The sequence below is a fragment of the Rhamphochromis longiceps genome, linkage group LG10 (assembly GCF_057381845.1).
Source record: "Rhamphochromis longiceps isolate RC_006_pf linkage group LG10, R_longiceps_female_GT1.1, whole genome shotgun sequence".
Lineage (NCBI taxonomy): Eukaryota > Metazoa > Chordata > Actinopteri > Cichliformes > Cichlidae > Rhamphochromis > Rhamphochromis longiceps.
The window spans coordinates 31,078,176-31,098,939 of record NC_140566.1 but is presented as its reverse complement, the minus strand read 5'-3'; the positions used below and the strand labels follow the sequence as shown (position 1 = coordinate 31,098,939).

General features: G+C 40.8%; 3 protein-coding genes across 5 annotated transcripts in view; 1 reads left to right on the top strand and 2 right to left on the bottom strand.

Moving 5' to 3' along the window:
- Nucleotides 1-1,607, bottom strand: part of klf8 (Kruppel like factor 8) — a 90,245-nt gene extending 88,638 nt beyond the window's left edge. The window contains exon 1 of one of the 2 annotated variants that reach the window (XM_085421302.1): nucleotides 1,522-1,607. The gene's annotated coding sequence lies outside the window, so the exon portion shown is untranslated. Of the gene's footprint in view, nucleotides 1-1,035; nucleotides 1,055-1,521 lie in introns of those variants that run through there. The other variant, XM_085421303.1, reaches the window with a different exon arrangement.
- rbm41 (RNA binding motif protein 41) lies at nucleotides 811-11,158 on the top strand. 2 transcript variants are annotated; one of them, XM_085421305.1, is made up of 8 exons: nucleotides 811-895; nucleotides 5,041-5,157; nucleotides 6,432-6,633; nucleotides 7,071-7,275; nucleotides 8,665-9,182; nucleotides 9,582-9,632; nucleotides 9,734-9,881; nucleotides 10,897-11,158. In XM_085421305.1, exons 1-8 carry the CDS (start codon nucleotides 888-890, stop codon nucleotides 11,034-11,036), a joined length of 1,389 nt encoding a protein of 462 aa, XP_085277431.1. In that variant the 5' UTR covers nucleotides 811-887; the 3' UTR covers nucleotides 11,037-11,158. The 2 variants fall into 2 exon arrangements, with proteins under 2 accessions (XP_085277431.1, XP_085277430.1); XM_085421304.1 differs by lacking the exon at nucleotides 9,582-9,632 and having other exon boundaries at nucleotides 813-895.
- Nucleotides 11,159-15,228: 4,070 nt separating this feature from the next.
- Nucleotides 15,229-19,656, bottom strand: cldn2 (claudin 2). Its single transcript, XM_085419696.1, has 2 exons — nucleotides 19,148-19,656; nucleotides 15,229-17,164 (listed from the first exon to the last, which is right to left on the bottom strand). Exon 2 carries the CDS (start codon nucleotides 17,117-17,119, stop codon nucleotides 16,298-16,300), a length of 822 nt encoding a protein of 273 aa, XP_085275822.1. The 5' UTR covers nucleotides 17,120-17,164; nucleotides 19,148-19,656; the 3' UTR covers nucleotides 15,229-16,297.
- Nucleotides 19,657-20,764: the final 1,108 nt, after the last annotated feature.

The window sequence follows — 20,764 nt, the reverse complement described above, 5'->3', positions numbered from 1 at the left end:
CCTCATCTCTCTGTCAGTCAGGAGCTGCGCAGCCCTGCAGAGGAGCGGGGCCGCTCTGCCGGCGACCCGACACCGGCAGCGGGCGGGCGGGCGGGCAGTGCAAGAGGAGCTGCTGCAGAAGCACCAGCGCACAAATGCAAAGAGAGAGGCGTGGAGGTGTGGGGGGCTTTAATTGCATCTACCAGCACTGCTCTCCACATTACCTCCTCTCCCATGCACCAATGCTGTGCTGCAGCAGCTTATTGCCCACGGATGACGATGAAGAGAAACACCCATGTCACCTTACTGACGTCACCCAGCAAGCTAATTGAGGACACTTAAGCTGGGCGGGGAGGGTGGGGGCGTTAGGAAATGTATCGAGGCTTTGCAGCATTCGGTTTGATAAATGTGACACCGTGCACAGCCAAGATGGAAGGAGGAGAGGCACAGCCAGTTCGGGTGAAAGATGTAGTCATAACCACACCCTCGGTATTAGAGAGGGGTGTGGCAAGTGCGAGGGCGTTATTATGTTTTTCTTTTCTTTTTCTTCAATAGGGATTTTGCACAAAGGAAAAAATGTAGTCTGCATGTCAAGACTGATGAGAATTTGCATATTGAGCGCAAAACGGAGCCAAATAATGCAGAGGAGATGTGCAGTGTGTAATGTGCAGTCTAAGAACCTCAGGCTTTTTAGTAATCCCGGTTTTGCATTAAAAATGTTCTTGCTGGGGGGGGGGGGGGTTCTCCGCAAATACCCATAATTTGGGGTTAGGTTAATATCACACATAGGTGCGATACGCTGTCTTTATTAATTCAATTCAATTCAATTCAATCTTTATTGGCAGACTACATGTCCAAACTACATTTCCCATGATTCCACACCGGAACTGACAATTCTGCCAGGAAACATGAGGAGGTAAACAAAACTTTCAGTTATCCTTGTTGTATATTACTCATTTCAAACATTTGTGCCACTTGAATCAAACACGTTGGGTTTTAGACCCCGGTCAACGACGCTGTAAGGAAAAAAAATAACAATGTAAATCCGTTACGTACCTTTTACGTCTACCTCAGGATGTTGTCATGGAGATAGCAGCTAAACTCATGTAGCGTTAGCTCATCTGTCAGGCTAGCAGCTTTACAAACTACTTTTACATGTTTATTCAGCACTTCTGTAGATTACTGTTAAGCACGGACCGTCTCCCGTCTCGTGGGAGAGTCTTCCGTTACCTTCGATCTGGATAATGTTAAAAAATCTTTTTTAAAAATAACAGAAATACGTTAGCGTCATCTCCTGCACACCAAAAGCAAGGTGAGGTTGTATTTTGGCTTCCTCTGTAGGTGGGATAGCATTGGGCTTTTTCAGAGCAACCACTCATGTTGTATTCATACAAATGCACCGTGAACAAAAGCACAAATAAAGTATGATTATGTACCTTCTAAATTCAAAAACTGCTAAATATCTAAATAAAAATAAGCAGAATTCTTTGCACTGGAGAAGCATGCCCTACAGAGTTTACTAGTTAACGTGGGCTAATTTACCTGGGGCTGAAATCACGCTGTACAACAGTGCGGGGAAAAAGGTGTGCAACTGCTCCGAGGTCTGTTTTCTGTCGTTTGGTGGGTGTGTCAGGAGGGCTACCCAATGAGGAGTAACCAGGACGGACAGGATTAGGAATGCGTGTGTCACAGAGACAGGTCAGGTTGAGCAGCTTGGAGACATGGCATAGTTTGGACGTGAGCAAAGGAGGGATAGTGGATATAATGGACAAAGGATGATGAAGATGGAGCTTCCTGGCAGGGGGAAAATAAGATGACTGCAGAAAGGATTTATGGATGTAGTGAAGGAGGACATGCAGAGGGCCGACGTGACGGAGGAGGAATAGGATTAATAGATGAGATGGAGGCTGTGGTGAAAGTGTTCAAATAGTCCAAAAACCTACCTTCTGGTTCTTTTCCCATTCACATTACCTTACCCTGAACGTGTGTGCGTGTATTCTTCAGGTAATGTGATAGACATAGAGATGTTCACAAGTAGCAGATTTGTGTTACATCAGGGTCGTTCCGTCTCAAATCATCAGATTTTTAGATCATTTTCTGCTCGACCAGCTCCAATTAATTTGACATATATGTTGAGTTCTGTGAAATTTTAGCTTCAGTATTAAATACCTTCATAGATATTTATTTTTAAAGAGGCCTATCCATCCACTTCTTTTTGCACTTTTGCATTTGAGCGTGAATATCTCAAAAACTAAAGCCTGAAATTTTTTCTGGCCTTTCTTACTTAATACAGGATCTGCTTTATGGTGGATCGAAAATACAGTAAGGAGAGGTAACAGGAGCAGCAGTATGTCAGATCATTTAAATGTGTGCAGGAGATGCAGAAGAGAGTGGAAAAACACAAACACCATAGTTTCCATTTAAGGCTTCTTCAAACCGTGGAGAGTCCCAGGTATATGAATCCTAGAGAGGGTTGTCCGTCAAGAGGGTTGTTGACCGTCAAGAGGGTTGTTGACCCACTATTAATCGTGTGCCTCATCACATGAGCCAAGGTGATACCACTGTAAAACTTTGCCTCACCCTATTATGTCACTTATTGAGGTCACCAGACGCAACATGTGAGTGGGGGTTGAGATGCCTGGGAAGGAATCTCAAGACTACATCGTAAGTTGTGGAACTGAAGTAGACATCTTCCCAAAACGTAAAGAAGTCCAGTCGCTTTCTTTCCAGGCTCCTTAGACTCCCATGACTTAGAGGAATGAGACATACACCCAGGTGTTGTTGAGATTCTGGCATCTAGAGATAAGGCATTTGTGGGAAGTAGGCAGAGCTGTTTGACAAACTGTTGGCTGTAGTGGGTGTTTTAGGCTACCTGGCTAAGGACGCTTAGTTTTGGGTGAAATAGACATTATAAATGATAGACACAGTGAAGTCAACTCAGACGTGCCTTAAACCTTTATTCTGTTTAATGCGCAACAGAACAAAAGACTTCCAGTCCTGTAGAAGTTAAGAGAAAACTGGCTTGTGCTCTCGTTCTCTTTGACCTCAGTGAACACTTTCCTGATGACCTGATGATTGGCTGAGTCACTAGTTTTGATCAATGTTTAATAGAATAATAAGATCTTTTTGTGAATTTTGGTCTTTCTAAGAGTCAGAAAGGATGAATGTCCAGTATGTGTTCGTAATTTAGTGAGGATGCAGTTTTTCCAAACGCGCCCTTAATCCTCACGCGTGGTCTCAAAACACCAAGACGTCGACAGCAAAAACACGCACCTCAAGGCTTCTGAACGAGACTTCACTAACCAATGGGTGATGTCATGTTTGCAACATAAATTGCATGTGGCTGATGCAAGCTATCTCCAGTCTATATTTAAGTCATAATTTTTGCCTGAAACTTCTTGAAGATGTTTTTTTGAGAAAAGAGTCTTATGTGTTATCCAATAATCCAGTACTACATCTTTAAAACAAATTTTATAGAATGAAATCTAATAATGATGCACCAGTGCTCAAATGAGCATCGATGGTAAGGAATATGTGTGCCCATGTTTGTCTCCTAGCTAAAAAATCAAGAAGATGATATGCCAGAGAATTGAACTGGCACTTTTACTCAAAGCAAAACAGTACTTTTTCATTCAAAATTGTAAGATTATTTCTTTAACCTTAAAACAAGTCCCACAGTCCTTCAGTGCTGCAGACAACCCCAGAGTCTGGGACAAGCAGTAGATATGACAGTGTGACCTCCTGCAGGGCATCTACATACATATATCAGTGCATATTGCAAAAACCTACTGCAAGCTTGCGTAATATTCTGTGTTTTGTGAAGATTTATAATTCCAAACTAATTCTGGCACTTGATAAAAGCATTTATAATGTAGGGATAGGCACTCCAAGACAGTATTTACTTTACAATAATTTACCAAGTAAATTGTTTAATGATTTGCTGAAAAAAGCAGGTATTTATTGGTAATAGAGGTAGGGATTTTTCAAAAACACAATGACAAAAAAACATATATGCGTCTGCTGTCGGCCAGATTCTCAATTTAATAAAAAAAATACAAATTAGCATCAACAGTCTCTAATGTCCATATAATACAGCCATGTTTATTGAATTCACAAATCTGCAATGGCCTGGTATAATTGCTCATATTAGATCATTTAGATCATTTTTCTAGCAAAAATACCCATTATCGCTAATGTGAGGACTTTCTCTGATTCTCTGTGTTTGTATCTTCCTTCAGTCCTGTGGGGTTTTCATCTCTTAGCAGTTGTAAGTAGAGCAGGGCGATATGACCAAAAATATTTATCACGACATACATTTGAAAATTTGCGATAACGATATAACTGACGATATAATTGACACTAGACAAATTTATATTTATATTATATTATAAGGGGCACTGTCGATTTTCAGAAAAATCAAAGGATCGATTTTAAGTGTGCCGTATTTTCCAAAAAACACGGTAATAACGACGGCCCGCTAGCATGCTCTACCAAAGATAGTGCTTTGTTGTGTGTCTGACGGACGAAAGCCAAACCAGTTCCACACCACTGAAGTTTTTGCATTTTTACAAACCAATTCTGGTTCATCCGTTTCATTTAACAATCCACTTTCGCCCTCCTCATTCTCCGTCGCCGCCATGCTTTTTCCGCCATGTGTGTATGAAAACAAAGGCACTGCGCATGCGCGTTTTACCCATATTCTATCGCGATATTTCATTTTCTTATCGTTGCCCAACATTATACCGGTATTACTGTCAACAATGGCCCAGCACCAGTTGTAAGCAGGTGATCTGAGGTCATTTTTCACAATGTTGTTAATTTTATTTTGAGAATTCCGGGAAGCTAAAATAAATACAGATGTTATTACTGTTGTTTGCATCAGATGTGGTTTAGTGATTTCAGGCACTTTTTCTAGAAAGCCGTACTAGTTGACACCTCCAACTTGATTCAGTCTTGTGAACTTAGTTGTGGCCTTTTTAGCCAGTTTTAAAAGGTATATCTCTTTTATATCAGCATCCAGTGAGTCTCTGAACTGCTGTGTGTCTGTGTTAAATTTGTCAGAGTGACCCGGCGACCCTGTGAGGATGGCCCGCTGCTGGAAGAGCAGGAGACCGAGGGCCAGCGGCAGCTGCATGGCCTCTTGCTGCAGCAGCTCCACACTGACGTCGACATTGAACGGTCAGAACAGGAGAAAGCATTATACATGATGTCTGCATAACGTTGAGGCACAGTGCAAAATTTAGAGTCCAGTATGGTGAAATATCACATCATGTACACAAACTTCAATGTTTGTCCCTAATGTCATGTAGATTTTCTTTCAGTTCTGCAGTTATTAAGTGAACTGAGGACAAGTAGTAGATATAACACCTCATCTACATCTACCACACTGTGACCTCCTGCAGTGCATTAGCATCTACACAAATGCTGTATAGCAATATATTCTGCAAAAACAGACACTATGCACTCACTGAAAGGTACCCTCCAAAAATTAAAAAAATAAAGATAAATACAATAACAATAACAATAATAATAATAATAATAAATGCATAAGATAAATATACATATTCAGACTTTCAAACACATGATCAGATATTCATTCCTGCATACACACGTTAGAAGAACAAGAGCCAAAAATAATCTTTCACCCTTTCAAACCTAAGATTCAGTAGACCTGATGAGCTGTGGAAGTCTGTTTCAAAATTTAGGAGATACAACTTGAAAAGTTTGATCACCTCTTGATTTAAATGGCAAGAAGTTTAAATGCAGTAGTTTAGTGCTTTGTATATGTGTTCCCCACTTTTCAACCTTTGCAATGTTGGAATTGCACTCAGTTTCTTTGTATGTGTTAAATGTTACAATGAATTAAAGATATTCTATTCTAAAGTAAGGGTGTGGAACAGCTGAAGGACCCTGATCACCTGTGAACCCTGTCAATATTGACATAAAATCCATAAATTGTCTTTTAATTCAGCTCAGTTTTAAATCTAATACTGATATCATTTATTGGTCAAACTGAAGTCAGATCTGCTTGATATATATTTAGTTTTGGCGAGCTTGTGGTTTACCTCTCGCTGGATAAAATTCGTGTCACACAGTTATAATATATAAACATTAAAGCGAGAGAATCAGACCTGTTTTTGTGTTACTCAGTGGGAGGACAAAGCCATGCCGTTTCAATTGTACTGAACGCTCTGTGCTTTATAAAAGAAAAATCCCACACTCTTCTTACTGTGAGGTGCTTCGAACAAAAGCGTCCGATGCTGTGTCATGTTATCCTCACTGTCCCACAGAGCAGCACAGCCCTCGGGGCTACAGAAACACACACAGTCTTTTCTCTTTCTAAAACATCTGAAGCCGCCATGTGACCTTTAAACCAGAGTCTCAGATAAGGCTACAGCTGCTTTTCCAGAGCTTAGTTTTGATCTCGTTCTGAAATCATTTTTGTCTAACAGATGTGTAGCCAAGAGGCAGTGCTTCGCCCCAGCGGCGCTTTATCGGCCGTTTGGGGAGCAGGCAGCAGGAGTGAAGAGCCTTTCCCAGTTCCAGGCCCTGCAGGATGGGGAGAAGGAACTGGCCAGCCTGCGGGAGCTGGGCCTGAATGACACCGAGATCCAGCTGTGGCAGAGCAGAGATGCACCAGAGACAGCAGAGAAGGTAAAACATCCCCGGAGGACAGAGAGGCGGCTCCAAACAGCAGAGGCTGGGTTTGTTTTGTGGTGTGGAGTGTTTCCACACCACAAAACATGTTGTGAGTCCATTATACAACTGTGTCAAAGACTTTTCGGAAAAAGTGTCCAAAACCTTTTTTTTTTGGGAAACCTGGGTAAACGAGATAGTAGAGTTTCTCCAACATGATCATGTATTTAAGTTTTCACTGGTTAATGCGTAACTTAAATCTCAGAGACTTTGAGGTTTTTCCTTATGAATTTGTGGGGATCTTTTCACCAATTTCATCTCAGAGTATGCACAATTTTTTTTATTGCATCAATGTAAGAGTTTCTCGAAAGTTTTGAGGGATTATTTTTAGAGAAAAACACTCAAGCAAGGCTAATGCACATGTCCTTTACATGAATGCCTTTCTTCCCACACAGTCCCACGGTGTGTGTGCAGCTCCAGGTGCAAAGGAAGAGCGCCTGCAGGCAATTAAAGACAAAATCGCCGCCCGGATGGAGCTTCTGTCCCGCCCACAACGCTTTGCGTCCAGCCGGCCGCTGTCACGCCGGGAGATGGAGATTGAACAAGCCCTGTTTCATGGGAATGACCGCCTGGGTTTCCTCACAGCGCTCTATCATCGAGGTACAGAGTTGTTGGTGAAAAAGAAGTCACAGGTCAAAACTCAAATATTACACTTTAGAGTCTTGATCGAGAGCATTACAGCAGTTTGAAAGAGTTGCCGGAATAGGGATTGTATGATTTTGACTTTATGGGCCATACATGATACCTTTAACACAGCTTCAGTTCTGTTTTAGAAGTGACTAGTTGTGGTTTCTTTGTGGAACTGATAGTAAGGAAGCTCCAGTGTTGACCTCTCATCTGAGAGGCAACAGCTGCTTTCACTTTGAAAATTATTAAATTATATTTAAAAAGTGAACCCTTCCTTATTTTGAGCCATAAATATACTTTTACAGCAATGAGGTCATTGTTTGTACAAGCTGAAACTTCAGGCGGCTCTAAAGACGTCACTTCAGGCAGTTTTTTCTACTATTAGGTCTATATCATGTAAAAAAAAAAAAAAAAAGCGGATATCCCCAATCTAAACATTTGAAGCACGCAAGCCCCGCCCACATGCTGTTCAAGGGGCAGCCATTCAGGAGAAGAAAGTTTGAAGTAACCATCAAAATTAACCGCTACTGACTTACAACTGTGTACTCCTAGCAGAGAAAAATAGATGAGCATTATCAGCCTTGCTGGCTCTGATTCCTGCTCTGCCATATGGGGTCCCACAAGGCTCAATTTTAGGGCCACTGCTTTTTGCACTTCTTCTTTTTGGATTCATTCTTAGAAAGCATGGGATCTATTTTCACTGCTATGCTAATGATACTCAGATCTATGTCCTGTTAAAGTGGAAGGATGGCTTTTCAATTAAAATACATCTTGTAGGTCTTGATGACATGAAGTCTGGCTTTTTTGAGGTAAGGAGCTTGGCAAAGATAAAACCTATCCATTCTAGGCAGCATTTGGAGACAGTAACCATTTGAGATCTCGACTGGATTACTTTGGACAAAGCCAGTCTTCCCTCTTATGTCTTCGCTTAGTTAAAAAAGCTGCATCGTGCCTTTTGCTTTACATGTAAATAAAGGTACATAGCACCTGTTCTGGCCTCACACCATTGGTTGTCTGTGCTCTTTAGAGTCAGTTTCAGAGTTCTCGTATTTGTCTTTAAATCCTTAAATGGTCTTTTCTGAGCTGCTTTACCTCTACACTCCTGTCCAAGCTCTCAGGTCATATGACCCGTTGCTCCTACATATACAGAAGTCTAAGCAGGAGTTCAGAGGGGACAGTTACCTAAGTTGTCCATTTTGAAACACATTTATCTTCCCCGTCCTTTGACCCAGCATGAGACAATAATTGTACTTGTTTTTACCGTAGTACGGTATGGTATTTCAAAATGTAAAAGAAATCTGCAGTCATCTGTCATAATTGTGTCATGTCAGGAAAGTGTAACCTGTGTTGTTTCCATCACAGATGAAGATAAGAAGGAGAACCAACAGGGGGCGTCATCCTCTGACCCACTGGACTCTATCTATAGAGAAGTTCTCAGGGAGCAGGAGGTGAAACAAGCTTCACAACACAAATCTGAGGGAGAACCGACAGGAGCGCCACACACAGCTGAATCTGACCAATCACAAAACCAACAGACAGACAGAAATCAATCGAGAGACGCTTCTGACAGTCCGTCAGACCTGCAGGCTGGAAACAGTCGCTCATCCGTCCAGACAGACTCAGTTTCAGACACCTCAAATCAGCAGCATGTTGAAAACAAACCAGAGCATCTGCGACTGGCTCCTCCGAGACAGATTAATATAAGCCAGCCAATCAGCAGCTTGTGCGGAACAGCAAAGGTGGGGCCAAGCAGACCACTGACTGTGACGGGGGAGATTGTGACAATTACAGATGAAGAAATCCTAAAGAACCGGGAATCAGAAGAAGGGATCCGGAGCATTCCAAGGTTCCGAAACTACCAGCCGGGGAAACCCTCCAAGGTCTCAGCAGCTACCTTTGTAAACCTCACACTTTCACGATGATCCTGAAAGATCAGTTCCTTTATCTTTAGGGCAGCTGTGGCACCAAATGATTATTTCCACAGTTTCTGCTCTCAGCACTTCCCAGATTGTTGTTTCTATCTAACATAAAGGCATTACATCATCTGAAAGTGTGCACATCCACCTCTGCGTGTGGTGTATTTATTCCCTGTTCCCCATAAGGATAACATTAAAGGCACAGTGAAGCTGTATGTTGGCTGCACAGTAGCGCTGCTAAAATGACACATTAAAATGGAACAAATCATCTCACAGCAATTAACAACCTTTAAGATGTGCAGGTTGAGAGGCACTCACTTGTAAATTGAGCTTGATGATAATTGTTGTATACTGTAATTATAGTTTCCTGCGAGCACATCCAAGCTGCAGCTGGAAACAGAGGGCCACATCCTGGTATCATCAGATATACTTTCAACACGACACAGTGCGACAGTCAAGAGATGGGCGCTACAGAACATGACCAGCTTCACTGTGCTTTCTCTCTCTTTGTGTAGGTCCTGTGTGTGAAGAACCTGAGCCCACAGGCGTCAGTGGCCCAGCTGGTGGCGCTGTTCTCCAGATTTGAGAGGATGGACAGGCCCCCGGTGCTTTACCGGGTGCTGACTGGGAGGATGAAGGGTCAGGCTTTCATCACTCTGCCAGGTGAGAAAGATAAGAGGTGAGAGTCGGGTGGTCTGAGGGCAAAATTATCTGCAATACAGCTAGGTGTGCAGCAGGGGGCGTTCAAGGAGATAGTACTCAATGAACGGGACAGCTAAAGTAATTCTTTACACTAGTTTCTACACAAAAAAAACTACATGTTGTTTCAGTTTTTGCAAGTGTAGCATCGCAAATGAGTCTGCGCCCAAAATGCTGACATTCTGCTAAAGCATGATTGGTCCAGCTGGTTTTTACCAAAAAATCCAATTTGTTGATGGGACCACCTCAATGGCTGAAAGAGGGGCATGTTAAACAGCATGTTAACAAGTATGCTTACAGCCTATGGATGGACTTTCTCCACTCCACTGAAGGGGAATGGGGGTTTTTATGACTCGTCCACCTGGATATTAGAGTTAGGGGCATGGCTGCTTTGTCTGTGAGGCGTTAGAGCGTGTTATTGTTTGTTGGGCCTCCCCTTATGCTTACTAAAGAAACCTCTTTTATTCTCACTATGGATGGCACCTGGCACAAACAGTAACTAGGCGTTCGAGGCGTAGTTAAACCACAACAGAAACCTCCCTGTGTGTAAAAGAGCAGGTGGTTGTGTAGTGGTTGAAGGGGATTGGTATCAGGAGGCTCCTGCTCCAAATTCTCTGCTGCTACTGGTGGCTTCATGCCTGAAATCAAAATGGCGGAAGCCACGAAAGCAGCTCGTGGTGCTATGGCGTGCCTAGGCTTAACAGAAAAGTCTTTTACTACAATCAACATCAATCCATGCACATTCTGTCTAGAAAAAACAAAAACATGATAAATTGATGAAAATTGGCCACAAGAAAACCTTACAGAGATTCAAAACACATACATTACATTTGTTCTGCAGCTCCACGGGGGTCCTTTCATTCCAGACTCTCCCCTCATGAAACCGGAAATCCAGAGAGTGGGAGTTGTTATTTTCCTTATTTAGTTTTTTGGTTCTTTCCTTGGGGTGTTACTTGGCATGTTTCTTTTTCTTTGGCAGATGCTGAAACGGCCCAGAATGCCTTGCAGTTAGTCCACAGATACCGGTTGCTTGGGAAACCTTTGGTGGTCGAATTTGGCCGTGAACGACAGGAAGAGGAGAAACAGAAGGAGAAGGAAGGGCAGGAGGAGAAGAAATAAATAAACAGAAGAAAAATGTTTTTTATGTAAATTAGACTGTTGTGAATGGCTGAAACTAATGTCACAGTGTACTTATTTTTTGTGGATATAAAGTTGGATTCGTTGGCTTATTATTATTATCAGCAGCGCCTGTGTGTCATTTATTTTGATAATTAACGTATTTAAATGATCCAGAATCTTAAAGCATCCAGTAACACAAATCTGTTTCTCGGGAAAAGCTTTTTGTTTTTCGAGTCAGCTCAAGCATCTGATTCATGTCACACGAAGAGACTTCACATGAACTTGTTTCATATATAAAAACGCCCTTCATCATTTCACATCATTACTGTATCTACTTTAGAGTTTATCAAATGTTCTCTTTCTAGATTATTTAAAGCAATAATTATTTTATGACTTGTAGCAAGATTTTTTTGAAATGTCTTTTTTTGTTGTGAAACTAACTGAGCAAGCAGTCCTAGTCGATGCACACAATCCACAGTTTTCAGCTTATATACATTTTCTTACAGCTGCTTTATTTTCCACTGCAGTTTAACACGCAGGGCTTCTGTGAAGGTTTCATTAGTGGTTTAGGTGTGAGTTTACTGCTATTCCATATGTGGGCACTAGATGGAGCCATTCGGTCATTAAGGTTAAGAGAAGTTGACTGGATATGAAGTAGCAGCTTTTTGAGAGACTAAAAACTAAAATCAAGGTTGAAAAAAAAAACATTTTTTGTTAACTTAAATAAAAGTAAAAGCTAGACTTTAGAAATTATTTTATGAAACTAACAAAAATAAAAGAAATAAGCAGGAAACAATAGTTTTACTCTCTGTCACAGCCAGCATGTGGTATGTTTACTTTGGGGTGCTATATTGGACACTTTTTTGCACTCTTCTGAACATCTAAAAGCATTCCCCTGACAGATAATAAAAAAGGAAACTAATTTAAACTAAACATTTTTTTTTGTTCTTGTTCTCATCTTGTTAGTGTGCAGCAGCTCTAAGCTGCACTTCCTTTGCTGTTAAGCCAAAAGTAAGTTTGCAGGCACTCCTATGGAGTAAAACATTTCACTTTTTAAGACCAAATTACTGTAAGTTCTAATAGTTTGAATTCAATGATATTTTAATTTCATATAAGTACAATAAAATATAAACAACAGAAAGTACATTATGTGGAGGGTACTTCATATTAAACTCCAGTTAACCTGATGATTTATGTCACATTACAAATATAAGATTCACTTTTGGTAGCTGAATGAACCCAATCAATCCTTTTTTTGTTTCTCTTAGTAAACCGACACATTATGATTATGTTCTTTCTCATGCTGTATTGGTCGGTCAGCTGGTATCTTCAGTATATTTATTTGGTTACTGTAGAGCACTGTTGAGTAATTCCTTTTTTTTTTTTTTTTTTTTGGCCTGTCCCGTTTGGCTCTTTTGCCATCAGAATTGTTGTCTAAAGGCAAAGAAAGATGCCCAACGGATTTACTTTACCAAACTGACCATCCCAGCCTTGCCGTAATGGTCCATTTGATTCACCTTTTATTGTTTATTTTATTTTCACTTACTGAATACGGGACAGACTTGACTGGGGGAAAGAAGGGGAGAAAGAAAGAGGGAAAGAGAAACAGCTGAGAAGAGGGACGGGGGAGAAGGGCAAAAAACAAAAACCAACAGAATGAGCAGAAAAAAAGAAAAAAAAGAAATAAAAAATGCATATATCGATCACCTGGATCACCTGCTGAGAAAGAAAAAAGAAAACAAGCAGAAGAGAACAAGAGTAATAGAATAAACAACATCACAATGATATATGGGAATATGACAGTAAATACTAAATATTAAACATTATTGTGCAGCACATAAGATCAACAGAACACAGTGTGCTTTGAGGTAGGAGCCAAAAAGGGTGTAGTTTGTGGGTGTGATCACCCGTGTGTACACCTGTGAGCATGGACGCGCTTGTTTTTAAAAGGTTCCTTCATGTAATGATCTGCTAGAGGGTGTGGGGGGGCCACAGCCCCGTCCTCCAGGGCATGAAGCCTGTTGAGTAATTCCTTAGTTCTTGGATCATAAAATGTTCTCTGCGTGAGAGTCAATGAGCTCTCGCAGCAGTTAATTGCTCTCTCAGACCCAGCGTTAGTCCAGGTTCATACTGATAGAACGGTGTATGTATCATCTCCCCTGTGGAAATGTCTACAACCTTTATTCACAGCAGGTGTCTCTGAGTAACAGCAGTAACAGAGACAGACCTCATTCACAAGGTGTTTACATTCCCATAAGAGCTGCGTGCACCTCTGTGACACAGGGGTGCTCAGGAGGGTTCAAAGTGTGTTTTGAGTTTGTGTTTGTCTTTCACACAGCCTTGGTGTGCGTGCTCTCTGTCTACTTATCTACGGCGTTCTCTTGCTCAAATATGTTTGGGGTCAGGGGATTGTGGTGTGCAGGATTTTAGGTTAAAACTTGAAATGAACAGAAATCCTCACTGGTGTCCCCCACAGTGTGCATGTCTGTTCAGTATCACTTGCACTGTAATGTAGACTTGCAATAATGTATATAGCTTTAAGAGTCCTTGTACATCTAATAATTTTATGCATAAACAGAAGTTACAAATACGCTGATATATGTTGTGTGTAATTAATATTTTGGATTCATTCTAGTTGACATTAAAGCTGACTTTGGCTAAAAGGGCAGAAAGACTAGTTTGAGGCAACTTTTCACGCCTCAGATCTCAGAGCCTTTATCGCATTTTGGTGGATGCAAACTGACCCAGTGAGCGGTCTCACAATGCAGCTATTAGTCAAACTCAAACTGCTTATTGATCGGACTAAAGTGAGGGTTTTGTTTGTTTAGGTCTGTTTGTGTTGGATTTCTGTTTGCCCTCGGTTCAGGGCTGCAATCTTTTTCCCGTTCAGAAAATGGGAAACAGCAGCCTAAACGCAAACAACACTGGCAGTCTTTAAATATTAACTGCTGGAATTTAAAAGGCCATTCAAGTGTCAGATAGTCTGCTTTATTTCTAATGGTTATGTCACACCTATTTGTCAGCTTCAGAGTAATTATTTAAGAAAAGTTACATCTCTAAATGCTTTCTTTAAAGCAGTTCATGGAAGTCACACTGTTTATTCATCAAACACTGGCACAGGCTGACTCACTGCTGTGGACACCTGATGCATCAGAGCCATTATTGATTAACCTGTGCTTTTCCTTTCGGTCAATACATTTGCTTCTGTCTACGGTCCCTGCAAAACCACTTTGAAAGCACATCAGATCTCAATGGGGGAAAAAATCATGCTGGATATCTTTACTGGTATGGACTGGGTAGTGTGTTTGGAACAAATGGATGCTATGTGGTTGAGTTTATGTTAGGCGAGCACATGGGTCACTCAGTGACCCCGAGACCATCACTGACCCACCACCAAACCAGTCATGCTGGATTATATTACAGGCAGCATAATGTTCTCCACAGCCTTTCTAAACCCTTTCCCGTGTGTCGCATGTCCTCCCAAGTACAGGTTGCCACAATTTCACATTGCCAGGCACAGGGCCCACTAGAGGATGTTGAGCCCTCAGGCCACCCTCACAAAGTTTCTGATTGTTTGGTCAGACATTCACACCAGTGGCCTGCCAGAGGTCATTTTGTAGCTCTCCTAGAGTAACTACCTGTCTCCCAGAATCTCCTCCATGCTCTTGAGACTGCACTGGGAGACACAGCAAACCTGGCAATGAAGCATATTGGTGTGTCATCCTGGAGGAGTTGGACTGCATGTGCAACATCAGTGACACTGACTCTATCCAAATGCAAATCTAGTGAAAAAATGCAGTCCGTAAACATGAGGAAGGGAAAAAATGTCACCGGCCTCCACCTGTTGTCTCATTGTTGCCCCTCTAGTGCACCTGTTGTTAATTTCATTAACACCAAAGCGGCTGAAACTGATTAACACCCAGTCTGCAACTTAAACGACCAGATTAATATCGCAGAGGTTTAAGACTCGATGGTAAACTCGGATTAAAACGTGTTCCTTTAATATTTTTTTAGCAGCGTATACTAGTTTAACCCGTGCTTTTCATTTAGGTCAGTACATTTACTTCTGTCTTTAGTATCTGCAAAACCATTCTGAGGGAAAAAGCAGTGTAGGAGGAAAGAAAAGCTCTGCAAAAGGCATGTAGGAAAAGTTTACATTTATTTCCAAATACAAAAGAGTACAATGCAGAAAAGGATGCTTGTGGTCATTTAAAAATGGTGTCATCACAGAGTTTGTCCAGCGAAAAACTCCAACTTCATTGTGTCGTCGTCAATGTACACATAGACTGTATATAAAGGATGAATGCAGCCATCGTGCTGTCACCCATTGGTTTGCAAAGTCCAGTTTTTAAAGCTTTGAGATGATGAATTTCAAAGTGCTGTGAAGACTTCCTAACTTGAAGCGTACACTGATTTATTGCTCTTTTGAATTGTATTCAGTGAGACTCATAAGGTCATCAGTAAAGTCTTTGCTAAGGGAATCATATAGGGGGACTTCTATACAAGCTTAATTTGCCCCTTGTTGGTCGTTACAAAGGATTCAGATTAAAGACGTTAATATCATGATTTTCCCTTTTCAAATTTAACAAATATTCTTTATATTTTGCATGACTGGAAATCTCATTGTGATACACTGATATTAATGTACAAGGCACTTGTAATTCTTTGAAAATGCATTCAAATTTTCAAATAGGATGGAAATTAATACAATTTATAGTTATAGTTTACATTTTGCAGGCACAGTCCAACATCGGTTTCAGGTAATACAGTACTGTGAGAAGTATTCTTTCTGATTTAGATTAGAAACATCCATTTTGGCTGCTATGTAGAAAACTTTTAGTTAGATTTTTGCACATGCAGCAAAAGCTAGGCATCTATGTAGCTAATGAGAACACGTTCACGTAATGAAAACCATTCATAAACTGTTTTTATTGACAATGTCTTCATGTATTTTTCCTACATTTTTGTCTACTTTGTTTATATTTCACAAGGATAGTAAAAGACTGATAATAAAGATAAAAAAGTGACAATTTTCTATCAATGCAAACGTGTGAAAACTATAGACAACAGGTCAAACAAGTACAGAAACACAACTTTAATAGTTCTGCTGTGTAATTTTGTTGAAATTTCACAATTGCTTCTCAAAAAAATCCAGCAAACACTGACAATGTGCATTCATTTAGATACACTATAAGAATACATTTATTAAACTTAAGCTGTGAGGCAATTACAGTTAAAGGTGTAATGGACAGGTGGACCCCTCAGACATATCCTGTGATGTCATATCCTGCTGCAGTGGGCTTCCTAGCTCGTTGGGCTCCATGCGTACCCGACTCTGAACTGCCACTTGCACTACGAATTAGTGTCTGCCCCCTGCTGGGGGTATTGACACCCCCCACCTGCAGGGTGGGGTTGCGGTAGGTCTGTGAGGTTGTTCGTACACCTGTGCTCGATATGCCGCCTCCTACTGGGTACGGATATCCGCCTCCGTGGCGTCTCCCACGGCCGCCTTCCTGCTCTTCACAACATGACACACATAGCATCCCCCCACCCAGCATGGAAATGAGTGCAGAGGCCAGCCCAGTGTATAGGCACTCTCCGAGTTCATACTTCATGCTTTGAGGTACATTTGGAAGGTAGAAGGTCTTAACCACCTCGTGTGTGGTCCACGCCACGGGTACGAGAGCCAGAAAGCCTGCAAAGACAAATAACACCCCACCTGCACCGGCGACACGACTCTTAACCCCACCAGAGCTCTCCAAGCAAAGCGTGCACTGCATTCCCAGAGTTGCCATAGCAATTGCAAGGATAGACAACACTATGGAGATGACCATGAGGGCACGAGCAGCCTGCAGGTCCGAAGGCAAAGCCAGCATTGAGTTGTAGGTCTCACATTGGAAGGCCCCCGTGCTCTGATAGACGCACTCCATCCACAGGCCCCGCATGTTATCCACAGCTGTGACAATATTGGAACCAACGTGTGCAGAAATCTGCCAGTATGGAAGTACTGTGGCCACCAGGGTCCCCAGCATCCCCAGTAAGCCCAGGAAGAAGCCCATCAGCTCCAGAGCTGCTGATGCCATAGCCGTAACTGTGATCACCCAGAAGCAACCAGAAGAGACGAGCTCCTGCAAAACCCACAGAAATATTTTATTAAATACTATAAATAAACGAATACTAAATAATAATTTTGTCATAACTGCAAAAACCCCAAGGCAACCAGTTAAACTAAATTATATAAAATTCTCATTAATTAGCTGAAAAATATTGGTTAAAGAAATGTAATTACAATAGCTGTAATTTGGTCACATTACTATACAAAATATAGTAAATACTTTTGTTATATGTGCTTTTTTAAAATGGAGATTTATTGCCTAAAAACATCAGGTTGTAATATTAAAAAAACAGGCTTTAGTTTTGTTAGCTTGCTAAGTATGCTAATAGAGAAAAGTTGTAAAATACTAGATGATATAACATTCATGATGATTTTACAGAGTAAGATTCATATTTTAGATAATACTTTAAAACGTTATTGCTTTTTTTCTTTAATTTTAGAATTAGTTTTAGCTTTAGCATTGTCAGGTAGCAAGCTAACCAGTTATACTAGCTAATTAAAAGTAGCCTAAATCAAAGAGGGTTTTGTTTTTAGTTCTTCATTTCTCACATTTTGTTAATGTCATTTAGTTCAAGTGTTGTGTGCAGAGTAGCTTGGATTTTCAGTTACAGTTTATTGTAACTTGAATGTTTTAAGTTTAATGCTAACCTTGTAATCACAGGAGAGGAAGCTAAGCAGCATTCAGATGAACATCATTACATTTCATTTCTCATACACTCACCGGCCATGCACACTTATGTACACTTTGTTAGTTCTGGGTTTGATTCAAGGTGCTGGAAACAGTGCTTAGAGATTCTGATCCATGCTAACATTTTAACTTTGTGCTTTTTTACTTTCAGCTGATTGGTTGGCTGCACATCTATGATGCAAATCTTTGATGTGCACCATATCCCAAAAGGTGTTCTAGTGGATTGAGATCTGATGACTGTGGAGGTTCAAGAAGCCAGTTTGGGATCATTCAAGCTTTGTGACCTGGTGCGATATCAAGCTGGAAGCAGCCATTAGTAGACTGTGGTCACGAAGGCATGGACACAGTCAGCGATACTCAGGTAAACTGTGGTGTTTCTGCGCTGCTCTGTTGATACTAAGGGGTATAAAATACGGGGAACAGGGGCACATTTACTTCTATACAGTGCCCTGTCTTCTTTTAACAAGTCTGGACTTTCGGGAGAGGGATGTTGTCACTCTGAGGTATGAAAAGCCTTCACTGATACAGGTGTCATCTGAATGGCAACATGTATTGAACTTTGCATAGAACCAAGCTACCAACTCCAGAGGTAGTAAAGCACGTACCATTTTTCCTGTTTAGTCCAGAGGACATGGCATCCATGTTTTACAAAAAGAACCACAGAACAGATTTACAGTTTGCCTCTGTCCTCCTTTAATGAGCTCTGACTCAAAGAAATCATCGGCCATTCTGGATCATGTTCACATACAGATTTCTTATTCTGTCCTATTTGGTCCAGTTTGTGTTTAGTGAATGACTAAAGGTTCAGTTCAAGTATTATCTGTGTAATCTACCGCTGACACAGTGGCAGGTGACACTGGCTGTTTGAACAATATTCCCACCAGAGAAATCAAAGTAATTTTAGTTCATACAGTTCACACCACTAAAACCAATGCACAGTAACCCACCAAAAAGCAAATCAGCGTTCTTTAAGTGTAAAGAAATTCAAGTATTCATTGAAAATCTTTAAATTTACTGACAAACTTTGCTCTGTTCCCTTATTTGGACAGGGTCACCACAGCGGGTAGCTCCACATGTGAGATTTGACAGATGCCCTTCCCAAAGGCAACTATGTCCTGTAAAAAATAATGTGAAATGGATACTTAAATCCTTAATTGGCATCTAAGCCACATTTATAATAGCTAAATTCTTCATTCACTGTCAAAGTCAATTTTTGTGAGGTGTTACATTGATTCAGTTTTGCAGTCCACACATCCTTCCTCCTGAATAAACAGTGACAACACACACAGCTCACTTCCATGCATTTACCTGAGAGTGCTGCAGGTTATAGAACAGCCAGGCGCTGAACTAGTCGAAGATTTTTTCCTTTGCTGCAGGGTGTGAAGTTGCAGCTGGAGCGGAGGATGAGGAGGTAGAGGATGAAGACAGAGCAGAGCCTGCAGCCTGCACAGATTAGATTCACCACTGGTATTTCTGTTGAACCTGCTCCTGCTTCTCCAGTAGAGAAAATGTTGCCTTTTTCTTGCTGTATCAGACTCTGACTGCTTCCTCAGACCTTGACATAGTCACAGCTGCTGTACTTTTAAAATGCCACTTACTCTGCTGCTGCTTAGATTAGACCGAGGGAGCCAAGAAGGGGAAAAAAACACTTCTTTCAGAAATGAGAGAAGAAGAAATACAGTCCTCTGGACTGCCTGTTGCAGGGTATCCACTTTAAAACAACAACAGAGAAGGATAAGAAACGCCAGTGTTCCTGAACATTGTGTCTCTATCACCGTCTCATCTGTGTCGCGTGTTTGCGTATCTCTGTCCCTCATCCAGACCTTCACCTACTGTCATGTATACACACTGACATCTGTGTGACACACATATCCCGGTTGGTCAGACAGCTTAATCATTCTCTCATCTGTCATTTCTCCAAAACAGACCTTTGGTATGTTGGCGGCAACAGGCTGACCCAAAAACTAAAGGTACTGTGGACCCCTGTGTGTGTGAGAGAGAAACAGTTTCAGGAGTTTCATTAGCTTTTTGTAAGTGAAATTAACGAAACGTGTAATCATCAAGAAAAGCGCCTAAATCAGTCATCCTTTTGTGGAACTGGAAAAAACATCCAGCTCACTCTGCAGAAATTTCAAGAAAGAAATGCTTGTGAGCACTTCTTTGCATTTTTAATTAAAATGAGCAATGAAATAAAACACCCTCAGGTGATAAATGTTACAAAAGGACGATGGAAAAAAAGCATATTTTTTATTAATTTTATTTAATTTCATATTTTGCAAGTGTGGGGTTCCCAGCAGAAATCGTTTTAGTTTCATATTAATCTGCTCAATTTACTCAGGGTTGTTTTTTTTATGCAGAGACATGTTTTGACCTCTTATATTACAGCTACAGGGCAAATGTCCTTCTCAGGAATTCTAATTTCGACTTCGTTTGCCTAAGTTGGGTTCTCTTTCTACTTTTAACACTTGTTGTTTATGTTTTAGAAATATCATGAAGACTTTCCTCATATTTTTTTGACTGAAAATTTTTTTTTTTACAAAAATGAGACACAAATGATCAGTTTCAAAATTATCTAATGTTTATATATTTAGTCCAGAGGCTTAAAACAATCATAATATGAAAACCTGATCAAGAAAAAAAAACTACTTCCAGTAAGAGGTAAATCAATGATTATATATCCAGTGTGCTACCCAGTGTTACATGCCAACATGTTATAACTGAGCAATAAACAAAGAAGTAATGCTGGTTGCATACAGTCACAAACCTTTTGGCGTTTTATGTTCAGGCAAGGTAGCCAAAAAGTCAACCAACCAGCTTGTCTCATTAAAGCAACTTATTTCTTTACATTTAAAATAGTTTTGCCCAATTTTATATTAGATATTAGCTGAATTTAGTGGTGCTAATGTTTTGAAATATTGTTGTAAT

What these genes read in the sequence shown, in the direction of transcription:
- rbm41 (XM_085421305.1), top strand. An exon ending in CACAGCGCTCTATCATCGAG is followed by an intron (nt 7,276 to 8,664) that starts GTACAGAGTTGT and finishes TTTCCATCACAG; the next exon opens with ATGAAGATAAGAAGGAGAAC. An exon ending in AAACAGAGGGCCACATCCTG is followed by an intron (nt 9,633 to 9,733) that starts GTATCATCAGAT and finishes CTCTTTGTGTAG; the next exon opens with GTCCTGTGTGTGAAGAACCT.
- cldn2 (XM_085419696.1), bottom strand. Translation starts at nt 17,119, where the DNA reads ATGGCATCAGCAGCTCTGGAGCTGATGGGCTTCTTCCTGGGCTTACTG.